General features: G+C 47.2%; 1 protein-coding gene across 3 annotated transcripts; it reads right to left on the bottom strand.

The window, feature by feature from the left end:
* Positions 1-224: 224 nt before the first annotated feature.
* Positions 225-21,322, bottom strand: LOC115141843 (protein Smaug homolog 2-like). Of its 3 annotated transcripts, none has more exons than XM_029681095.2 (13): positions 20,686-21,322; positions 14,588-15,055; positions 13,934-14,410; positions 13,437-13,667; positions 12,932-13,062; positions 12,542-12,628; positions 11,980-12,259; positions 11,718-11,803; positions 11,200-11,315; positions 5,222-5,423; positions 4,678-4,804; positions 3,701-3,784; positions 225-3,512 (listed from the first exon to the last, which is right to left on the bottom strand). In XM_029681095.2, the coding sequence occupies exons 2-13, from the start codon at positions 14,781-14,783 to the stop codon at positions 3,484-3,486; spliced, it is 2,046 nt and encodes a 681-aa protein (XP_029536955.1). In that variant the 5' UTR covers positions 14,784-15,055; positions 20,686-21,322; the 3' UTR covers positions 225-3,483. The 3 variants fall into 3 exon arrangements, with proteins under 3 accessions (XP_029536955.1, XP_029536957.1, XP_029536956.1); XM_029681097.2 differs by having other exon boundaries at positions 12,953-13,062; XM_029681096.2 differs by having other exon boundaries at positions 21,021-21,322.
* Between the last annotated feature and the right edge of the window lie 1,471 nt (positions 21,323-22,793).

Raw genomic sequence — 22,793 nt, 5'->3', positions numbered from 1 at the left:
TGTGTCTCCTGATGTTGACTAGCTTTGCATGTAGTGTACTGCAATGGAATGTACTGACGGCACCACCACATTCCAAACGTCATACCTATGAGTATGGGTTACTCATTAAGTGTGTACGATAATTAAATTACCTATTATACGGCTGTAACTAACTGTTGCAAAGTGTCTTAAATAATATATTCTAAATTGTGAATAAAAGGAAACACTGATACCACAAACATGAGTCACGTAGCAAAAAAAATGTAACTTTTATTTGGACTGTCCATCTGATCAATACTGTAGTTCAGATCATTCAAACAATGTGTGACAGTAAAAAAGTAGCGTGTGTAAGCATGGGGTGCAAACTGTTCATTCATAAAACATTAGAAAAATGTTTGGGGAGTCATTAGAATTAAATATAAATTGTACAAGACAGAGATGCAAAACAAAAGCCTACAACATACTGCTTATTTATTATGCCAGGCAGGGACATTGACCACAACTGACAGGCCACTTGGGAGAAGGGGTCTCATGTATGACAGGCTGGCTATGTACCTCATAATTCTGCTTGGCATGTGAAAATAAAGCCAGACTCATGAAGTGCATTTTCTAACCAATTTCACGCTTCACTGAAATGTAAACACGGGGGTAAACATATTCCTTGGCCCGTTGTTAGTGTTGGGCTAGACTTGCACATCTACTATTATGACTCAGATTGGCTATTTCATCCCCCTCTGCATCCTAAACCACTGGCATGTGCAAAGTCAATTTAGCCTCTCCTAAAGAACTAAGACTTTTCTACAACGGGACTGGCTACCCCTTACGTGGAGGAATTACTTCAGGTGCCATTGTATGTATTGAGACAGGGAAAGGAAATGACAACCTGAGCCATATTACATGTCATGCTAGTATCAATTTAATATCTTAGATTGAGATCATTGGTTGCCTAAACCTGAAATTCGAACATTTTTTAACCATTCTACTCTCTTTGTGGGAATGAATCTAATGTATTCATAAAGTCATATCTATCCAAGAGCCAGCTCAGAGGATAACCATGACTAGGACACTACACAGGCTCAATAGCCAAATCAGAGAGAGGAAGCTGTCGCTGTGCATTTCAGGTGACATCAACTGTTAATCAGCCTGCGGCATCTGACAGTTCAAACCCACAAGGCCAGGCAATAGCAGTCTTCACTTGCCACTCAAACATTTTAGGAGCGCAGAGCAAAGGGTACACAACATACCCTCATATACAGGTCTCACTCTCTAGACACGATCTAGTCTAGTGAGAATCATGATTACAGCGAGTAGATAAGCAGCTGAACTGAGGGGGTAGAAGGCATATCATTCTCTACCCAGCCCTCATGTGGTAGAAGGCTTAGCTACGTGCTTTAGGCCCTACATACTGAGGAGACAGCATATTTACGAGCACTGAAGTGCCAACAGTCTTATTTTCAGACCCATCATTACACATCACAGAAAATGAAATGGGCACTGCCAGAGGGAGGTAAACAGTGCTATTAGGAGGAATCGACATTGAACTCCAGTTCCATCATATCTGCTCTCTGGAGGATTTGTAGACATTAAGCACTACCTTGACTGTGCCACACTGCCCTCTCTCAATATCTACAACAATCGTTCAATTAGTGTGGGAGAAAACATGCAATTCTAGAAAAAAAAACATAAGTTCTTAAAATGAAGGGAGTAGTAAAAAAAAAAATTATAATAAAAGTCATGCTGGTAAATAACCATGTTTACTAAACAAATAGACCAGCTATGGCTCTGCAGAAATAAAATGCTAATGGATATCCCTGCCTCGTGATGCAACCAAAGGTGATCCAAACGTTAAGACCATATACATACATGCACCTCCGCTCTGCCACAATCAAAGACGGGTTGTATAAGAGTTTCTGATTCAACACTGACACCACAAAATAAGTGTTAGGGTTTTACAACTGGAACACATAGAGAGACCCAAACAGGACATATTTCAAGCACCTTAAAATATAAGACAGAATAGATTCCCACCCTACGCTTTCTTACAGGTGCACTGGGCTTGGACGGCCTTCCTGTTTAGATTAAGCCACCGCGGAGCCGGCGTGAGATATGAAAACATACCCCAATCCAGGGACGAGAAATAGCTGCTGTGGCTACTGCTAGCTAGCAGGACGACAAACGGCAGTTTACATTTCTCACCCCTGGATTGAGGCAAATTTTCCGAGCCATATCTCACGCCGGCTCCGCTGTGGCTTAATCTAAACAGGAAGGCTGTCCAACCCCATTGCAGCTGTAAGTAAGAGCAGGGTGGGAATCTATTCTGGCTACTTAAAAAGTATGATTCCGCAGATCTCCACACAGGCTATGTTGAGGAGAGGGCAGGGTGAGGAGGTGGGTACTGGTTCATTCTGAGTGGCAGAGACAGTGCTTCCTTTGCATTTTTCAGAACCAGTCATAATGGGGCCTCAGGGTAGAATGGGAATTCATTAAGCTTCCTCACCCAGTATAACATAGGGAGGTAACTACTTGAACACACATGCACCAACAGCTCCCCTCAGATTTTTTTTCATTTTCTTTACCAATGCAAGTTCTCACAGCCCCCACAAGAAACCTCACCGGTCCTTATTCAACCATGTGGGATTTTCCCTCTGCCCTTAACTTGCAAAGGAGATTCAGCATAATTTTTGTAGTAGGGCAAAAATATCAATGCGGACAAATTGCAGCTGGCATGCTACGTTCAAACCGCCATTGTTTTAACAATTACCATGTCTAAAGTCGCATTGGCCACTCCAAACATCAGTCCAACAGGTATTCCCACAGAGCCCTTCTCTTTGGCCTACTAGAGGTGAGGAGGTGTCAGAGCCAGTAATACCCATGTTGGGTACGTGAGGGGAATGAGCCAGGGTGTTGGTGTGTCCACTGTCAGGGCCTAACTAGCTCTGGCTGTAGCAGGTTAGTTGTTTAGACAGCTGTAGTTGTGTTCAAGGATCAGAGCCATGCTACAGGCTGGTCATGCGTGTGATTCATTTCTGTTCTAGTGCCCAATTGGGAGGCCAAGTGCCTGACCATACAGTTAAAGTATCTGGGGGTGTGAGGCATGGCTCTGCGCTGATTTTTTTTCTGGGAGGAAAAGGGGAGAAACATTTAAGTTAGAACCCCCTTAAGACAGCACCAATCCTCCATGTTCCTCTCAAAGCTCAACAGTCAGAGCATCAATCTGCTCCTTTTAATGTCACAGTCCTGCAGAAGACATGGAGCAGGTTGCACAAGTAACCTCTTCTCCCTCCTGTAATATAATAGTCATCTGTATTCCATTTATAATAAACTCAGTTAAGTATAATAAAGTAGAAAAATATCAGAGAACATATACACTGTTAGTTGTCGTTTTGTAGTGACCATTTCGCTTTCTTTTTTAAGCATATATTTTTGTGCTGGGCAAGAGGAACTGAACAGGCCTCAGTTGAAGTGAAGTGTCAGTTTGGTTTCTTCCTTTCACTGCTTTTAATTTCATATTGTTGATGTTCGGTCCATTCCATCTACAGGAAGGAGGATTGGGAAAAAAAATGGATGAAAAAAAATAAACATGTATTTCACTCTCTGCCTACTCCAAGTGACAACTTTCAATAACATCAGAACATTCCAGGAAACCTAAATGTGGTTTAAAATATCAGTGTCATACTTCCAAGAAGTTGCATGTGGGAGTAAGGCGTGTGTTTTCACTCACCCCCTAAGGCATGCTCTGTCATACTGAGGCACAGTGACTCCAGGGTGGGGTTGATCTCCAGGTCTGCACCTGGAACTTGGCATTCTGGGAGAGGAGAGACAGGTCACTCAGTTATCTGGACCATTAATCACACTTTAAAAACTGACAGATGCATTAAATATGGAGCCGTGTGAATGCGGTGTGTATAGAGATGTGGGTGGGATGCGTAAGCCAGTGTAAAATTGGGCTTAAAGGCTGTGGGTGAGATGTATAAAGGCCGTGTATGATTGGGTTTGGAAGGAGATGTCGCTGGGATATTAAAGGAAATGTGAATGGAGGGTATGTGTAAAAAGACAGTGGGAATAGACACTGGAGCAAGGTATGTGTAAGATGATGTTTAGAACTCTAATTCTCTTTCTTTCTCTCTCGGAGGACCTGAGCCCTAGGACCATGCCTCAGGACTACCTGGCATGATGACTCCTTGCTGTCCCCAGTCCACCTGGCCGTGCTGCTGCTCCAGTTTCAACTGTTCTGCCTGAGACTATGGAACCCTGACCTGTTCACCGGACGTGCTACCTGTCCCAGACCTGCTGTTTTCAACTCTCTGGAGACAGCAGAGGCGGGAGAGATACTCTGAATGATTGGCTATGAAAAGCCAAGTGACATTTACTCCTGAGGTGCTGACCTGTTGCACCCTCGACAACTACTGTGATTATTATTTTTTATGAACATTTGAACATCTTGGCCATGTTCTGTTATAATCTCCACCCAGCACAGCCAGAAGAGGACTGGCCACCCCTCATAGCCTGGTTCCTCTCTAGGTTTTGGTCTTTCTAGGGAGTTTTTCCTAGCCACCATGCTTCTACACCGGCATTGCTTGCTGTTTGGGGTTTTAGGCTGCGTTTCTGTACAGCACTTTGAGATATCAGCTGATCTAAGGGCTATATAAAAACATTTGATTTAGAAGTGATTGGGGGAAGGGGGTGCTAGGATCCTACCTTGCTGCTGGAACAGGAGCATGGTTTGCGGGGAGGTGTGGACAGGGAGTGAGTGGGTCCGTTGCACGGAGCTGCGACTCTGGCTTGGCATGCTGTTGCTGCCTCCAGGGTTGGCAAACCACAGGTTCTACAGAGACAAAAGAACATCAACTCTCATCAAACATGTTGTACACTGTGTTAGTCTTCCCAGCACGATGATTACAGAGAGACTCTTCCAGCTATGATAATGAACCAATGCATATCAAAATGCAGTGCCTAACCCACGTGTTGCCCTGGGTATTGCATTGATTAACCTGTCAACACTTGTGGTTGCACTTGTTAATCTGTCAAAACAAATGTTGTCTAAGGATAGTTCATCACTATGTGGGTATAATAACATGTAGATCAATATAATCTAATGTTGGCTAACTAGATGCAACCCTCAATGACAAAGACTTCTTAGAAAATGTATTATCTTGTGAATGATTCTGACTTTTCTATATGTAAACTTCAGTGGCTGTATTCAATGCCCCCAGACTATATGACATCCCATCCTATGACTGACCTGTCTGCCCTGGCCTGGCAGTGTGGGGCTGGTGAGGGTGTGGCGAGGGGAGGCAACCCCGATGCCACCTGGACTCAGGAGACCCATGCGCCCGGCAGTGAGGCCACGAGGGGGCAACTGGAATGACCTCTGCCCCCTACGTGCCAGACCCCCAGCACTCACAGAGCCTGCTGTGGGGAGGGAATTGGAACCATATGCCCAGCTAGAGGAGGCAGAGAGAACAGTTATCAGACAGAGCCCTGTAGGACATCCAGCTAGAGGAGGCAGAGAGAACAGTTATCAGACAGAGCCCTGGGGGACATCCAGCTAGAGGAGGCAGAGAGAACAGTTATCAGACAGAGCCCTGTAGGACATCCAGCTAGAGGAGACAGAGAGAACAGTTATCAGACAGAGCCCTGTAGGACATCCAGCTAGAGGAGGCAGAGAGAACAGTTATCAGACAGAGCCCTGGGGGACATCCAGCTAGAGGAGGCAGAGAGAACAGTTATCAGACAGAGCCCTGTAGGACATTCAGTTAGAGGAGGCAGAGAGGACTGCAATAGCATCGAACAGTCCCCGCGATATGCAACTGTTCAGGGAAGTCAGGAACCAATACACGCAGTCAGTCAGGAAAGCTAAGGCCAGCTTCTTCAGGCAGAAGTTTGCATCCTGTAGCTCCAACTCCAAAAAGTTCTGGGACACTGTGAAGTCCATGGAGAACAAGAGCACCTCCTCCCAGCTGCCCACTGCACTGAGGCTAGGGAACACGGTCACCACTGACAAATCCATGATTATCGAAAACTTCAACAAGCATTTCTCAACGGCTGGCCATGCCTTCCGCCTGGCTACTCCTACCTCGGCCAACAGCTCCGGCCCCCCCGCAGCTCCTCGCCCAAGCCTCTCCAGGTTCTCCTTTACCCAAATCCAGATAGCAGATGTTCTGAAAGAGCTGCAAAACCTGGACCCGTATAAATCAGCTGGGCTTGACAATCTGGACCCTCTATTTCTGAAACTATCCGCCGCCATTGTCGCAACCCCTATTACCAGCCTGTTCAACCTCTCTTTCATATCGTCTGAGATCCCCAAGGATTGGAAAGCTGCCGCAGTCATCCCCCTCTTCAAAGGGGAGACACCCTGGACCCAAACTGTTACAGACCTATATCCATTCTGCCCTGCCTATCTAAGGTCTTGAAAGCCAAGTCAACAAACAGGTCACTGACCATCTCGAATCCCACCGTACCTTCTCCGCTATGCAATCTGGTTTCCGAGCCGGTCACAGGTGCACCTCAGCCACACTCAAGGTACTAAACGACATCATAACCGCCATCGATAAAAGACAGTACTGTGCAGCCGTCTTCATCGACCTTGCCAAGGCTTTCGACTCTGTCAATCACCATATTCTTATCGGCAGACTCAGTAGCCTCGGCTTCTCGGATGACTGCCTTGCCTGGTTCACCAATTACTTTGCAGACAGAGTTCAGTGTGTCAAATCGGAGGGCATGTTGTCCGGTCCTCTGGCAGTCTCTATGGGGGTGCCACAGGGTTCAATTCTCGGGCCGACTCTTTTCTCTGTGTATATCAATGATGTTGCTCTTGCTGCGGGCGATTCCCTGATCCACCTCTACGCAGACGACACCATTCTATACACTTTCGGCCCGTCATTGGACACTGTGCTATCTAACCTCCAATCGAGCTTCAATGCCATACAACACTCCTTCCGTGGCCTCCAACTGCTCTTAAACGCTAGTAAAACCAAATGCATGCTTTTCAACCGATCGCTACCTGCACCCGCTTGCCCGACTAGCATCACCACACTGGATGGTTCCGACCTTGAATATGTGGACACCTATAAGTACCTAGGTGTCTGGCTAGACTGCAAACTCTCCTTCCAGACCCATATCAAACATCTCCAATCGAAAATCAAATCAAGAGTCGGCTTTCTATTCCGCAACAAAGCCTCCTTTACTCACGCTGCCAAGCTTACCCTAGTAAAACTGACTATCCTACCGATCCTCGACTACGGCGATGTCATCTACAAAATGGCTTCCAACACTCTTCTCAGCAAACTGGATGCAGTTTATCACAGTGCCATCCGTTTTGTCACTAAAGCACCTTATACTACCCACCACTGCGACTTGTATGCTCTAGTCGGCTGGCCCTCGCTACATATTCGTCGCCAGACCCACTGGCTCCAGGTCATCTACAAGGCCATGCTAGGCAAAGCTCCGCCTTATCTCAGCTCACTGGTCACGATGGCAACACCCATCCGTAGCACGCGCTCCAGCAGGTGTATCTCATTGAGCATCCCCAAAGCCAACACCTCATTCGGCCGCCTTTCGTTCCAGTACTCTGCTGCCTGTGACTGGAACGATTTGCAAAAATCGCTGAAGTTGGAGACTTTTATCTCCCTCACCAACTTCAAACATCAGCTATCTGAGCAGCTAACCGATCGCTGCAGCTGTACATAATCTATTGGTAAATAGCCCACCCATTCTCACCTACCTCATCCCCACAGTTTTTATTTATTTACCTTTCTGCTCTTTTGCACACAAATATCTCTACCTGTACATGATCATCTGATCATTTATCACTCCAGTGTTAATCTGCAATATTGTAATTATTCGCCTACCTCCTCATGCCTTTTGCACACATTGTATATAGACTCCCCTTTTTTTTTCTCTACTGTGTTATTGACTTGTTAATTGTTTACTCCATGTGTAACTCTGTGTTGTCTGTTCACACTGCTATGCTTTATCTTGGCCAGGTCGCAGTTGCAAATGAGAACCTGTTCTCAACTAGCCTACTTGGTTAAATAAAGGTGAAATAAAAAAATAAAAAGAGAACAGTTATCAGACAGAGCCCTGTAGGACATCCAGCTAGAGGAGGCACAGAGAACAGTTATCAGACAGAGCCCTGTAGGACATCCAGCTAGAGGAGGCAGAGAGAACAGTTATCAGACAGAGCCCTGTAGGACATCCAGCTAGAGGAGACAGAGAACAGTTATCAGACAGAGCCCTGGGGGACATCCAGCTAGAGGAGACAGAGAGAACAGTTATCAGACAGAGCCCTGGGGGACATCCAGCTAGAGGAGGCAGAGAGAACAGTTATCAGACAGAGCCCTGTAGGACATCCAGCTAGAGGAGACAGAGAACAGTTATCAGACAGAGCCCTGTAGGACATCCAGCTAGAGGAGGCAGAGAGAACAGTTATCAGACAGAGCCCTGGGGGACATCCAGCTAGAGGAGACAGAGAGAACAGTTATCAGACAGAGCCCTGTAGGACATCCAGCTAGAGGAGGCAGAGAGAACAGTTATCAGACAGAGCCCTGGGGGACATTCAGCTAGAGGAGGCAGAGAGAACAGTTATCAGACAGAGCCCTGTAGGACATCCAGCTAGAGGAGGCAGAGAGAACAGTTATCAGACAGAGCCCTGTAGGACATCCAGCTAGAGGAGGCAGAGAGAACAGTTATCAGACAGAGCCCTGGGGGACATCCAGCTAGAGGAGGCAGAGAGAACAGTTATCAGACAGAGCCCTGGGGGACATCCAGCTAGAGGAGGCAGAGAGAACAGTTATCAGACAGAGCCCTGGGGGACATCCAGCTAGAGGAGACAGAGAACAGTTATCAGACAAAGCCCTGGGGGACATCCAGCTAGAGGAGGCAGAGAGAACAGTTATCAGACAGAGCCCTGGGGACATCCAGCTAGAGGAGGCAGAGAGGACAGTTATCAGACAGAGCCCTGGGGACATCCAGCTAGAGGAGGCAGAGAGAACAGTTATCAGACAGAGCCCTGGGGACATCCAGCTAGAGGAGACAGAGAACAGTTATCAGACAAAGCCCTGGGGGACATCCAGCTAGAGGAGGCAGAGAGAACAGTTATCAGACAGAGCCCTGGGGGACATCCAGCTAGAGGAGGCAGAGAGAACAGTTATCAGACAGAGCCCTGTAGGACATCCAGCTAGAGGAGGCAGAGAGAACAGTTATCAGACAAAGCCCTGGGGGACATCCAGCTAGAGGAGGCAGAGAGAACAGTTATCAGACAGAGCCCTGGGGGACATCCAGCTAGAGGAGGCAGAGAGAACAGTTATCAGACAGAGCCCTGTAGGACATCCAGCTAGAGGAGGCAGAGAGGACAGTTATCAGACAGAGCCCTGTAGGACATCCAGCTAGAGGAGGCAGAGAGGACAGTTATCAGACAGAGCCCTGGGGGACATCCAGCTAGAGGAGACAGAGAACAGTTATCAGACAGAGCCCTGGGGGACATCCAGCTAGAGGAGACAGAGAGAACAGTTATCAGACAGAGCCCTGGGGGACATCCAGCAAGAGGAGACAGAGAGAACAGTTATCAGACAGAGCCCTGGGGGACATCCAGCTAGAGGAGGCAGAGAGAACAGTTATCAGACAGAGCCCTGTAGGACATCCAGCTAGAGGAGGCAGAGAGAACAGTTATCAGACAGAGCCCTGGGGGACATCCAGCTAGAGGAGGCAGAGAGAACAGTTATCAGACAGAGCCCTGTAGGACATCCAGCTAGAGGAGGCAGAGAGAACAGTTATCAGACAGAGCCCTGGGGGACATCCAGCTAGAGGAGACAGAGAACAGTTATCAGACAGAGCCCTGTAGGACATCCAGCTAGAGGAGGCAGAGAGAACAGTTATCAGACAGAGCCCTGTAGGACATCCAGCTAGAGGAGGCAGAGAGAACAGTTATCAGACAGAGCCCTGGGGGACATCCAGCTAGAGGAGGCAGAGAACAGTTATCAGACAGAGCCCTGGGGGACATCCAGCTAGAGGAGACAGAGAACAGTTATCAGACAGAGCCCTGGGGGACATCCAGCTAGAGGAGGCAGAGAGAACAGTTATCAGACAGAGCCCTGGGGGACATCCAGCTAGAGGAGGCAGAGAGAACAGTTATCAGACAGAGCCCTGTAGGACATCCAGCTAGAGGAGGCAGAGAGGACAGTTATCAGACAGAGCCCTGTAGGACATCCAGCTAGAGGAGGCAGAGAGAACAGTTATCAGACAGAGCCCTGGGGACATCCAGCTAGAGGAGACAGAGAACAGTTATCAGACAGAGCCCTGGGGGACATCCAGCTAGAGGAGACAGAGAACAGTTATCAGACAAAGCCCTGGGGGACATCCAGCTAGAGGAGGCAGAGAGAACAGTTATCAGACAGAGCCCTGGGGGACATCCAGCTAGAGGAGGCAGAGAGAACAGTTATCAGACAGAGCCCTGGGGGACATCCAGCTAGAGGAGGCAGAGAGAACAGTTATCAGACAGAGCCCTGGGGGACATCCAGCTAGAGGAGACAGAGAACAGTTATCAGACAAAGCCCTGGGGGACATCCAGCTAGAGGAGGCAGAGAGAACAGTTATCAGACAGAGCCAGCTAGAGGAGGCAGAGAGAACAGGACATCCAGCTAGAGGAGGCAGAGAGAACAGTTATCAGACAGAGCCCTGTAGGACATCCAGCTAGAGGAGACAGAGAGGACAGTTATCAGACAGAGCCCTGTAGGACATCCAGCTAGAGGAGGCAGAGAGAACAGTTATCAGACAGAGCCCTGTAGGACATCCAGCTAGAGGAGACAGAGAACAGTTATCAGACAGAGCCCTGGGGGACATCCAGCTAGAGGAGACAGAGAACAGTTATCAGACAGAGCCCTGGGGGACATCCAGCTAGAGGAGACAGAGAACAGTTATCAGACAGAGCCCTGGGGGACATCCAGCTAGAGGAGGCAGAGAGAACAGTTATCAGACAGAGCCCTGTAGGACATCCAGCTAGAGGAGGCAGAGAGAACAGTTATCAGACAGAGCCCTGGGGGACATCCAGCTAGAGGAGACAGAGAACAGTTATCAGACAGAGCCCTGGGGGACATCCAGCTAGAGGAGGCAGAGAGAACAGTTATCAGACAGAGCCCTGGGGGACATCCAGATGGATAGAGAGAGACTCTCAGCTGCCATGGCAGAAGAGTGATCGATCAAAAGGAAGTCCAGTTATCTTACCCTTTCTGTCGGTACACAGGCATGTCCAGCATGGCTTTTCTTGGGAACAGGCGGAGCAGTTTGAGAACCTGCTGCTTCCAGGAGACCAGTCTCTTCCTCTGAGTCTCTGTGAAAGCCTGAAATAGAGAGAGAATGAAAGAGATGAGGTAAGAGATGTAAGAGAGATAAATTGAGAGGTAACAGAGAGGAGAGAGACAGAGGTAAAAGAGAGTGAAACCCTGCTCCTGATGATTTCAAACAGCTAGCTAGAGACATCAAATACTTCACCCCAGTTGAGATACATATTTTAATTGGCGAGTGAGAAAGAGAGCGAGCAAGAGACAGGTGTTTGAACTCCTGGTAATGGTTCAAACATAGCAGCAAAAAAATAAACCGTATATTTCTTTCTTAGTGCAGTGAAAGTTCTATGTAACATACCATTGAGAGGAGCAGTAGGTGTTGTTACACATAATTTGCAGCCTAAACCACCAGCTAGCTGTATGTGAAAAGGTTCTAGATGTGATTCTGTGCTGTCTCACCTCATGTGTCAGACATTTCTCAATGAGCTGCAGGTAACAGCTGATATTCTCCTCGTCCGGCCTGGAAACCAGTAGTTGAGTGCACACTGCAACACATGGACAGGAGGTTCACACAATGTTACATAACACCCACCCCCTCCAACACTCATTCCAAACAAAACACACCAGCACATCACACATCAACAACAAACAAGCTCAACAATTGTCCAACTGCACAAAACACATGTACTCAGCCATGTAAAAGCCTTGTCCTTTTTTTTACCTTTACCCATGACACGTGTGAACTGGCCAGCAATGTCGCGGTCTGAGATGGGTGTGGCTGAGGACTCCCCGTCGCAGGGAGGGGGGTTGTGGGGCTGGAAGCCCTCCTGGGCCAGGTCCTTGTCCTCCCCAGGGTTGGAGTGGTCTGAGGGGGATCCAGTCCCCTCCATATCTCTGTGGGAAACACTGGGAGGGCTGTAGCTGTAGACCTTGATGGGGGTGATGATAATCTGCTGTAGCTCCTGTAGGGCGTTACGCAGGTTGCCCCCCTCCAATATATCCTGTTGGATCAATTATAGCATTATCTTATTAGCAAAGCTGTCTTGAGGTGTGACAGGAAATTGTCATGGAACTCGCTGCTCAACTTCTCATTTGAAGATAATGTGAGTGGTAGCATATCTACACTATTTGTGATTATTATAGTGGATATGGTCATTTTTTCCCCATCTAGGGCACAGGGATCCAAATGGAAACTAATAGTGAAGTTGTTGAGAACAACATTACCAGATAAAAATGCATCTGAAATGCTTTAAAAATAATAGTGGTGAGAGCATGTGGTTTACCTTCTCTAAAGACTTGAGAACGCTTGGCCTCTCCCGTAGCTTCTGGACACTCAGGGCTATCTTGTGCCGCGCACCTTTGGTCACATTCTGGACAAAGAGTTAAAAGGAGAAATCACTGCTCACAGCAACACGGACATCCAGATATACAGTTACTAAATAACACTCCTGATCACCATCGGTTTCATTAAAGCTATGGAGCAGAGCCAAGACGGCATCGTTTATCTGCGCGGGGAGGCTGTGTATAACTGTAGGGTGCAGCTGATGCTTCATTTCATGGCTCATTGAGTGCTGAGGTATGACTATGCTGGAGGACAATACACAGGCCATATCTATTCAGCCCTGATGAGGAAGGCAGGGGAAAGAGAGGACTAACAAGAGAAGCTGACCAACCTGTGACAAACGATGACAAACCTGTGACTCCAGGTGGTGCTCTGTCAGAATCATCATCTCCTCATAAGTCATCTGGGAGAAAAGTGCTGCGTACTTATGAAGACGGAGGCTCTTCAGCCACATGGGCACATCTGAAACAGAAAGTAGAAAAACAACGTGCTCATAAGTTGTTATTCTTCTCCTGTTGAGTCCTTGTAACTCTAGTCCAAGAACAATGAGAAGGAAAGAACTACCAAATACACTACTGTGGAATGCTTGACGCATCTGTGCAGTGCATGTCAAAATAAACACCTCAGATCTATTTGTTGGAGAACGCTGTCCTACTTATTTGTCATGGACATCTGGAGCACACACAAACAAACTTAAACTCTATAGCATCCCACTGAAAAGGCAATTCCACCATTGCCAAGTGCAGTAGCCGTTGGCATGTCATGACTTTTCCCAGAGAAAATACCAACAATGTAACCGCTTTGAACCCTTGGCGTGTTATGGTTGACCTCCTGACCTTTCATGCCACTGCCGTCCTCCTGGAAGGTGTTTCTGGAGCCCTGGTCCTCAGTCTGCTCGCTGCCTGAGGATGCCACACTACTCTGGGGGGACAGGGGGGCGTGGTCAAAGGCCTGTCGCCCCCCCAGGTCATCCTGGCTCAGCCAATCTGCGCCACAGACCTGGGGACTGGAGGGGATCAGGGACAAGGACCTCTTCAGAGGACTGGGCTGGCCCATCTGACCCATGCCTGGCAGGGCACACAGGAGGGGCAGGATGTTATAGATAATTGCAGTAAACCATCCCTTTAATGAAGGCTAGGCCTATACAGAGAGAATATTTACAAAGACGTGACAATCATGACAAAGATCACAAACTATATAGTTGAGCATGATTACATAACTGATATAACGACAAAAAGTTATATTGTATGTTTAGTATATTCCTATTCACCTCAACATATCTTCGACCATTTCTCTCCCTCACTCTGGCTTGGTAGAGATGTGAGCCACTGACCTGCATTGTTGCTGTTGATGGGCGAGGACATCCCGCCCTGGAAAGACATGTGTCCATTCTGCCCTGCAGGGGAGGAGCTGGAGGGGGGCTTGTCCAGCCAGCCGTGGCCAGGGTCCAGGCCCTCCGCGGAGCCCGGCCACTCATCTGAACCCTGACGGGGGTGGTAGGGGCCGGAGGGGGGCCGGGAGGAGGGCCCTGGGTAGCCGCTGGAGAGGTGCTCCTCCAAGTGGTTGAGCCACATGGCCAGCGAGGTGCGGTCGTCCAGGGTGGTGGCCGGGTGGATAAGGGCGTAGGACAGCAGCTGTCTGCTCTCCTCCACAAACAGGCTACTCTCGATGGTATAGCTCAGCACCTTCTGCAGCAGCTTCATGTACTCACACTTGGCCTCGCTGTTGCGGGGCTGCAGCAGGGGTAGGTGGGACAGCAGCAGGGACACTGCCTTCTCCATGGGCTCCTGGTGCCACTGGCTCACAATGTCTAGAGAGGGGAGGGACAGAGGGGCAGTTAATTACATGTAAAAATACATTTTCACAGGTTGTAGGTCTATCTGTTACAAGGTTTTTACACTTTAAGATAAGGTGTACCGGTAATGCAACATGGCTAATCCAATAGGGTTTCAAATGTATCCTTCAGAAATCTGCAGTCATTAACTACCTGCATTGTTGGCCTCAGCCTCCAGGATGTGGATCTCAGTGCAGTCTGCCAGCCAGTGCTCCAGGCAGATGTGCAGGAAGCGGGCCTGAGTACGAGACGCTCTCTTCAGCAAGGAAAGAAGCGCCACCGTCTGCTCACACTCGTTCCAGCCTTTGAACCAGTCCGTCAGGATGCCCACCTGGTCTCGGAACATCATGGCGCTTTCCCAATGGGAAGGAGGGTGGGAATATGTGGGTGGGGGGTTAGGGGGAAGACTGCTTGCTTACACACAGGTTCACTCTGGCCCCGCTCAGCGGCTGCTTTTACACAACAGTCCTGGGATCCCCTCAAAGTAGAGCGAGGGGCCCTCACATGGTTCAGGTGCAGGAGATGGGGGTACTGAGGGGAGGGCGTGTTAAATCCAGCTGGTTGTGTCAGACAGAAGGAGGGTTCTCTCTCAGGTGCATCAGTGTCAGCATCATCCAAATCCTAACAAATCAACGGGGAAAAGTACATAAGGTACACTGAAAAAAATATATAAACGCAACATGAACAGTGTTGGTCCTATGTTTCATGAGCTGAAATAAAAGATACCAGAAATATTCCATACACACAAAAAGCTTATTGCTCTCAAATTTTGTGCACAATCTTTTTAACATCCCCTTTAGTGAGCATTTCTCCATCACCAAGATAGGTGAGGCATATCAAAAAGCTGCTCATTACACAGGTGCACCTTGTGCTGGGGACAACAAAAGGCCACTAAAATATCACATGCAGCGAATACAACAGATGTAGACATTACCGTGAAATGCTTACTTACAAGCCCTTAACCAACAATGTGCTGAATATAACAGATGTAGACATTACCGTGAAATGCTTACTTACAAGCCCTTAACCAACAATGTGCTGAATATAACAGATGTAGACATTACCGTGAAATGCTTACTTACAAGCCCTTAACCAAAAATGTGCTGAATATAACAGATGTAGACATTACCGTGAAATGCTTACTTACAAGCCCTTAACCAACAATGTGCTGAATATAACAGGTGTAGACATTACCGTGAAATGCTTACTTACAAGCCCTTAACCAACAATGCAGTTCAAGAGTAAGAAAATATTTACCAAATAAACTAAAGTAAAAAATTAAATACAAAAATAATAAAAAGTAACAATAACATAAGAATAAAGAGGCTATATACATTGGGTACCGGTACCGAATCAGTGTGCGGGGGTACAGGTTAGTTAAGGTCATTTGTACATGTTGGTAGGGGTGAAGTGATGATGCAGCAGTGTACAAAACAAATGGGGGGGGGGTCAATGTAAATAGCCCGGTGGCCATTTGACTAATTGTTCAGCAGTCTTATGTCTTGGGGGTAGAAGCTGTTAAGGAGCCTTTTGGTCCTAGACTTGGCGCTCCGGTACCGTTTGCCGTGTGTGCGGTAGCAGAGAAAACAGTCTATGACTTGGGTGACTGGAGTCTCCGACAATTTTATGGGCTTTACTCTGACACCGCCTATTATATAGGTCCTGGATGACAGGAAGTGTGGCCCCAGTGATGTACTTGGGCCGTATGCACTATCCTCTGTAGCACCTTACGGTGAGATGCCGAGCAGTTGCCATACCAGGCAGTGATGAAACCAGTCAGGACGCTCTCAATGGTGCAGCTGTAGAACTTTGAGGATCTGGGGACCCATGCCAAATCTTTTCAGTCTCCTGAGGGGGAAAAAGTTTTGCCGTGCCATCTTCACGACTGTCTGGGTGTGTATAGACCATGATAGTTTGTTGGTGATGTGGACGCCAAGGAACTTGAACACACTCGACCCGCTCAATTACAGCCCCGTCGATGTTAATGGGGAACTGTTCCACCCGCCTTTTCCTGTAGTCTACGATCAGCTCCTCTGCCTTTCTCACATTGAGGGAGAGGTTGTTGTCCTGGTACCACACTGCCAGTCCTCTGACCTCCTCCCTATAGGCTGTCTCATCGTTGGTGGTGATCAGGTCTAAAATTGTTGTGCCGGCAGCAAACTTAATGGTGTTGGAGTAGTGTTTGCCAACGCAGTCGTGGGTGAACAGGGAGTACAGGAGGGGACTACGTACACACCCATGAGGGGCCCCAGTGTTGAGGATCAGCGTGGCAGACATGTTGTTGCCTACCCTTACCACCTGGAGGGTGGCCCATTTGGAAGTCCAGGGTCCAGTTGCAGAGGAAGGTGTTTAGTCCCAGGGACCGTAGCTTAGTGATGAGCTTTGAGGGCACTATGGTGTTGAACGCTGAGCTGTAGTCAGTGACCAGCACTTTCCCATAGGTGTTCCATTTGTCCAGGTGGGAAAGGGCAGTGTGGAGTGCGATTGAGATTGTGTCATCTGTGGATCTGTTGGGGCGGTATGCAAATTGGAGTGGTATGCAAATTGGAGTGGGTCTAAGGTATCTGGGAGGATGCTGTTGATGTGAGCCATTACCAGCCTTTCAAAGCACTTCATGGCTACCGACGTGAGTGCTAAGGGGCGGTAATCATTTAGGCAGGTTACCTTCACTTCCTTGGGCAAAGGGACTATGGTGGCCTGCTTGAAACATGTAGGTATTACAGACTCGGTCAGGGACAGGTTGAAAATGTCAGTGAAGACACTTGCCAGTTGGTCCGCGCATGCTTTGAGTACACGTCCTGGTCATCTGTCTGGCCCCGCGGCTTTGTGAATGTTGACCTGTTTAAAGTTCAGCTACAGAGAGTGTTATCAAACAGTCATCCAGAACAGCTGGTGCTCTCATATGCATGCTTCAGTGTTGCTTGCCTCGAAGCGAGCCTAAAAGGCATTTAGCTCGTCTGGTAGGAATACGTCACTGGGCAGCTCGCATCTGGGTTTCCCTTTGTAGTCCGTAAAAGTTGTCAAGCCCTGCCCCATCCAACGGGCGTCAGAGCCGGTGTAGTAGGATCTACTACACCAGCTCTTAATCTTGTATTGATGGTTCGTCTGAGGGCATAGCGGGATTTCTTATAAGCGCCTGGATTAGTGTCCCGCTCCTTGAAAGCGGCAGCTCTAGCATTTAGCTCAATGTGGATGTTGCCTGTAATCCATGGCTTCTGGTTGGGATATGTACGTACGGTCACTGTGGGGACGACGTCGTCGATTCACTTATTGATGAAACCAATGACCGAGGTGGTATACTCCTTAATGCCATTGGATGATTCCCGAAACATATTCCAGTCTGTGCTAGCAAAACAGTCCTGTAGCGTAGCATCCGCGTCATCTGACAACTTCCGTATTGAGCGAGTCACTGGTACTTCCTGCTTTAGTTTTTGCTTGTAAGCAGCTATCAGGAGGATAGAATTGTGGTCATATTTGCCAAATGGGAGGGCAGGGGGAGAGCTTTGCATGCATCTCATGCATCTCTAGAGTTTTTTTCCTCTGGTTGCACATTTGACATGCTGGAAAATTTTGATTAAATTCATTTAAGTTTGCCTGCATTAAAGTCCACGTTTGACAAAAAAAAAATCTCACTCTTTTGTCCATAATATTAATCTCATCATGTAGGCCAGGGATGGGCAACTTTAATGGCGCCCTCCTCCCGCCTCCCAAAAACAGAACTCATAATGGGCCGCAGAGGGGCAGCAGGTAGCCTAGTGGTTAGAGAGTTGGGCCAGTAACCGGAAGGTTGTCAAGGTAAAAATCTGTCGTTCTGCCCCCCCGCACCTCTCTGATTCAAAAGGGTCGGGTTAAATGCAGAAGACACATTTCAGTTGGACAATTGACTAGGTACCCCCCTTTGCCTTTCCCCAGTGGCTCGTGGGTCTGCGTACACACATCCTAAAACATTTTACTGGCCCACCTCGTGACAGTGAAGGTTTTAAAAAAAATACATTTTAAAGTTAATGTCCTGCAATTCTGCACATTTTGCCATGGGGCATAGAAATAATGTTGCCATTTAAAGCAAGTTTGCTGCAATTCTACGCAATTCCATAAGTTATTGCAATTCTAGTCATTTTGCCATAGGGTGGAGGCAAATGTTAGCCGTTTTTAATATGATAACTAATGATCAATGGGCCCCACCCTATTTGGTATTTCAACCATGCTTACTACAAGTTTAGATAGCCGACCCCTAGGCTAATTTACCGATCGAAAAACATTTTGCTGACATGGGCTAAATGAGTGGCTGCTGATGCACAACCAAACTTCAAAATGTCACCTTGTGTATTCTTTTATTAATTGTCAACAGTAAGTTGAGACCTAGACTGAGTAACAAAAAAATGATTTTTTTGGTCAAGGGCCTACAAACAGGGGGCCATGCGTGCCAGTCGCCCATCCCTGATGTAGGCTATACAAGTGCTCTCGCCAATAGCATGCAGACAGCTCTATTATCTAGAGGGCACGTGCCAATACCAGGGAGTGCACACTCGTTATACAATGCAAAGATTTTTGGTGAGAAAACAAATCAGTAGAGTTAAAAATACAATAGAAACTCATTGTAATGTTTTATTCCATACATGGACATTTAACTGCAAAGGGTATTTTTATGTGCACTACCTCATCATGTACAGCCTTTTATCTGCAACAAGTCAATTTGATGGAAACATCTCTGATGTTAAAATGTGAATATTGTTTTAATGCTAATTTTTGAATATTCATATGAAACTGTCCCAAATTGGATAGAAACCCATCTAGTATCACTCGGTTACCGTGGAATTGCCCTTCTACATGGTATAGACAGTATAAAGATGGTCTCTGTACAACGCACTAAAGCATATTCTTTATTTAGGCCAGCTAATCATAATGCAAGATAATCAGCTTCATGGTGAAGTGAAAGTAGAGCACATTATTACCAGCATCATCAACACAGGTTATGGTAAAGAACTTCCATGCAGTATGCGTGCACATTGATCCTGACCATTCAGCAAACATCTGTGTAAGTTTGATAAAGCCAACATCTAGGCCTAGCTGCCCGGTCAATCCATGAGTCTATTTGACTTGAAGCAACAACAACAAAAAAGACTACATAATCTCCAAGCAATCTGTCATGTATATTCTTAGCACAATACATAATATGTGATGACTTGCAATACAGCTTGTTACAGGGTAAAGTAATGACAGCTGTCATCCAACCCTCCCAGTATTGCAATGACCACCTGAATGGTGGGTATATACTGTAACTTGCAATGCCTAGTTGTTATGTAGCTAGGTTTACATAAATAAAACCAGACTGGTCTCATAGACTAGACGTAACATGGTCAATGTAAATCCGAAGCGTTCAAATTAGTTATAATATGTTACGCTTGGTATAGTGAAATAAGACAGATGGTCAAGGAAAAAACAAAAGTCAATCGCGGTGGATGGGCTGGCCGTATTACGAGAACGTCTAGCACCCAAAGGTTGAGACTTAAAATCTCATCAACGACAACTTTAGATAATTCGCAACTTTTCAACTACTTAGCATACCCATCCCCTAACTTTAATTAACCCTTTAACCTAACTCCTAAACTGAATTCCTAACTCTAACCCATAGCCGAACTAACGTTAGTAAGCTAGTTATAGTTAGCCACCTAGCCAGAATTCGTAACATATCATACGAAATGGGTGTTGGACATCCACAAATTAATACATACCATACGAAACGTGACATATACTAAATGGGTTGTCTCTGATTTACGTACAGAATAATACGAAATACTCAAACCAGCCCAGCTAGTTAACTATAGATATTTGTCCAACTTGATTTGATCACAAAAGCAGAGCGTTACGTTAGTAGCCAAGCTCTGGCTAGGAGGGGCTGTATTAGTATTAACGTTACCTAGCTAACAAGTAAGAGGGGTGGTTATTCTAACTAGGCTAACGTTACCATAAGACACCAGTCCACTACCAAGTACCTACAGAGCTAATCATCTAGCTAGTTTGTTGGTAGAGATAGTTATCTAGCTAGCTAACGTTGGTAGCTATGTCAACTCACGATCAAACAAAAGAGGGAATAAAACATTTTTACATTTAACGTTAGCTATCACAGCTAGATAACGTTAACTCGCAGCCTTACCTGTGGTAAGTTAGCTAACGTACGTTTGACCAGGCCATACATGTAGTTAGCTAACGTAGTTAGCCAAGATAGTTGGTCAGAAAACGTAAAAACAAACCTGTGACAACGGTGGCGTTTCCAGGGCACGGCTGTTGCAATCTACTGCACACGGGTTGATTTGATGGTCTGGGGCAGTTAGCTAGCTTAAAAACACCAGGCCTCTACGGATGGCTTTCACCATGTAAATGGACGAGGGATTCAGGATTGGTGTTGTTTTTCAGTAGCGACGTTGCTATTGGAATGTCGCTGCATTTCTCATCTCGTTAAACGATATTACAGTCCTCGCGTTGCAAAGGTCCTCCATGGTCCATTTTGCAACAAAAAAAAACACGGCAGGTTACATAAATGATATCCACATCCCACCCTTCAACTTCTAGCGGTTGGTTTGTTTACCTTTGTGAATCGTCACTTGTTAGCTCCCTAACCGATTAGATAGCTAACGTAGCCGCTAAATCGCTAGCAAGTAGCTAACGTTATTTGCTTCATTTATAAACGCTGGATGAGGCGAAGATTTCGATCCAACAGTTGTCGTTGATTGCTTTGAAAATTATTTTCGGATTATTAAAAAAACAAATTTACAAGACTATCTATGTACATAATATGCATTTGAACATAGAGAAATATGGAAAGTACGCTTGGCGATATCTAGCTAGCCTACTTCGATTCAGACTTGAAGCAACGTCGGAAACTAACGTAATGGCTTTTGGGCGGGGTAAACAAAGAGAAAAGTGCCCCACCTAGCGGATGAAACGCACACACCACTCCTGGGCTGAAATGGATGGATATGATCACAGATTATCCATTATATTGAGCAGATACTAAAGTGGCCGCTAAAACAATGGAAATACGTTTCTTATAAAAAGGAAGGCAGTCGAGAGTCGGCAAGATCAGGTGGGACCATTCTAGCCAATGAGAGGGCAGATACGCGTGTGAATAAGAGGCACAACTCCATTTACATTTACATTTAAGTCATTTAGCAGACGCTCTTATCCAGAGCGACTTACAAATTGGTGCGTTCACCTTAAGACATCCAGTGGAACAGCCACTTTACAATAGTGCATCTAAATCTTTTAAGGGGGTGAGAAGGATTACTTTATCCTATCCTAGGTATTCCTGAAAGAGGTGGGGTTTCAGGTGTCTCCGGAAGGTGGTGATTGACTCCGCTGTCCTGGCGTCGTGAGGGAGTTTGTTCCACCATTGGGGGGCCAGAGCAGCGAACAGTTTTGACTGGGCTGCGCGGGAACTGTACTTCCTCAGTGGTAGGGAGGCGAGCAGGCCAGAGGTGGATGAACGCAGTGCCCTTGTTTGGGTGTAGGGCCTGATCAGAGCCTGGAGGTACTGAGGTGCCGTTCCCCTCACAGCTCCGTAGGCAAGCACCATGGTCTTGTAGCGGATGCGAGCTTCAACTGGAAGCCAGTGGAGAGAGCGGAGGAGCGGGGTGACGTGAGAGAACTTGGGAAGGTTGAACACCAGACGGGCTGCGGCGTTCTGGATGAGTTGTAGGGGTTTAATGGCACAGGCAGGGAGCCCAGCCAACAGCGAGTTGCAGTAATCCAGACGGGAGATGACAAGTGCCTGGATTAGGACCTGCGCTGCTTCCTGTGTGAGGCAGGGTCGTACTCTGCGGATGTTGTAGAGCATGAACCTACAAGAACGGGCCACCGCCTTGATGTTAGTTGAGAACGACAGGGTGTTGTCCAGGATCACGCCAAGGTTCTTAGCGCTCTGGGAGGAGGACACAATGGAGTTGTCAACCGTGATGGCGAGATCATGGAACGGGCAGTCCTTCCCGGGAGGAAGAGCAGCTCCGTCTTGCCGAGGTTCAGCTTGAGGTGGTGATCCGTCATCCACACTGATATGTCTGCCAGACATGCAGAGATGCGATTCGCCACCTGGTCATCAGAAGGGGGAAAGGAGAAGATTAATTGTGTGTCGTCTGCATAGCAATGATAGGAGAGACCATGTGAGGTTATGACAGAGCCAAGTGACTTGGTGTATAGCGAGAATAGGAGAGGGCCTAGAACAGAGCCCTGGGGACGCCAGTGGTGAGAGCGCGTGGTGAGGAGACAGATTCTCGCCACGCCACCTGGTAGGAGCGACCTGTCAGGTAGGACGCAATCCAAGCGTGGGCCGCGCCGGAGATGCCCAACTCGGAGAGGGTGGAGA

This window comes from Oncorhynchus nerka, linkage group LG14, assembly GCF_034236695.1.
Source record: "Oncorhynchus nerka isolate Pitt River linkage group LG14, Oner_Uvic_2.0, whole genome shotgun sequence".
Classification (NCBI taxonomy): domain Eukaryota; kingdom Metazoa; phylum Chordata; class Actinopteri; order Salmoniformes; family Salmonidae; genus Oncorhynchus; species Oncorhynchus nerka.
Note: the sequence above shows the minus strand (reverse complement) of the source record. Positions and strands in the feature narration are given on the sequence as shown.

What these genes read in the sequence shown, in the direction of transcription:
- LOC115141843 (XM_029681095.2), bottom strand. Translation starts at nt 14,783, where the DNA reads ATGATGTTCCGAGACCAGGTGGGCATCCTGACGGACTGGTTCAAAGGC. An exon ending in GGACGGCAGTGGCATGAAAG is followed by an intron (nt 13,063 to 13,436) that starts GTCAGGAGGTCA and finishes TTTCTGTTTCAG; the next exon opens with ATGTGCCCATGTGGCTGAAG. An exon ending in CCTGTGTACCGACAGAAAGG is followed by an intron (nt 5,424 to 11,199) that starts GTAAGATAACTG and finishes TGCCTCCTCTAG; the next exon opens with CTGGGCATATGGTTCCAATT.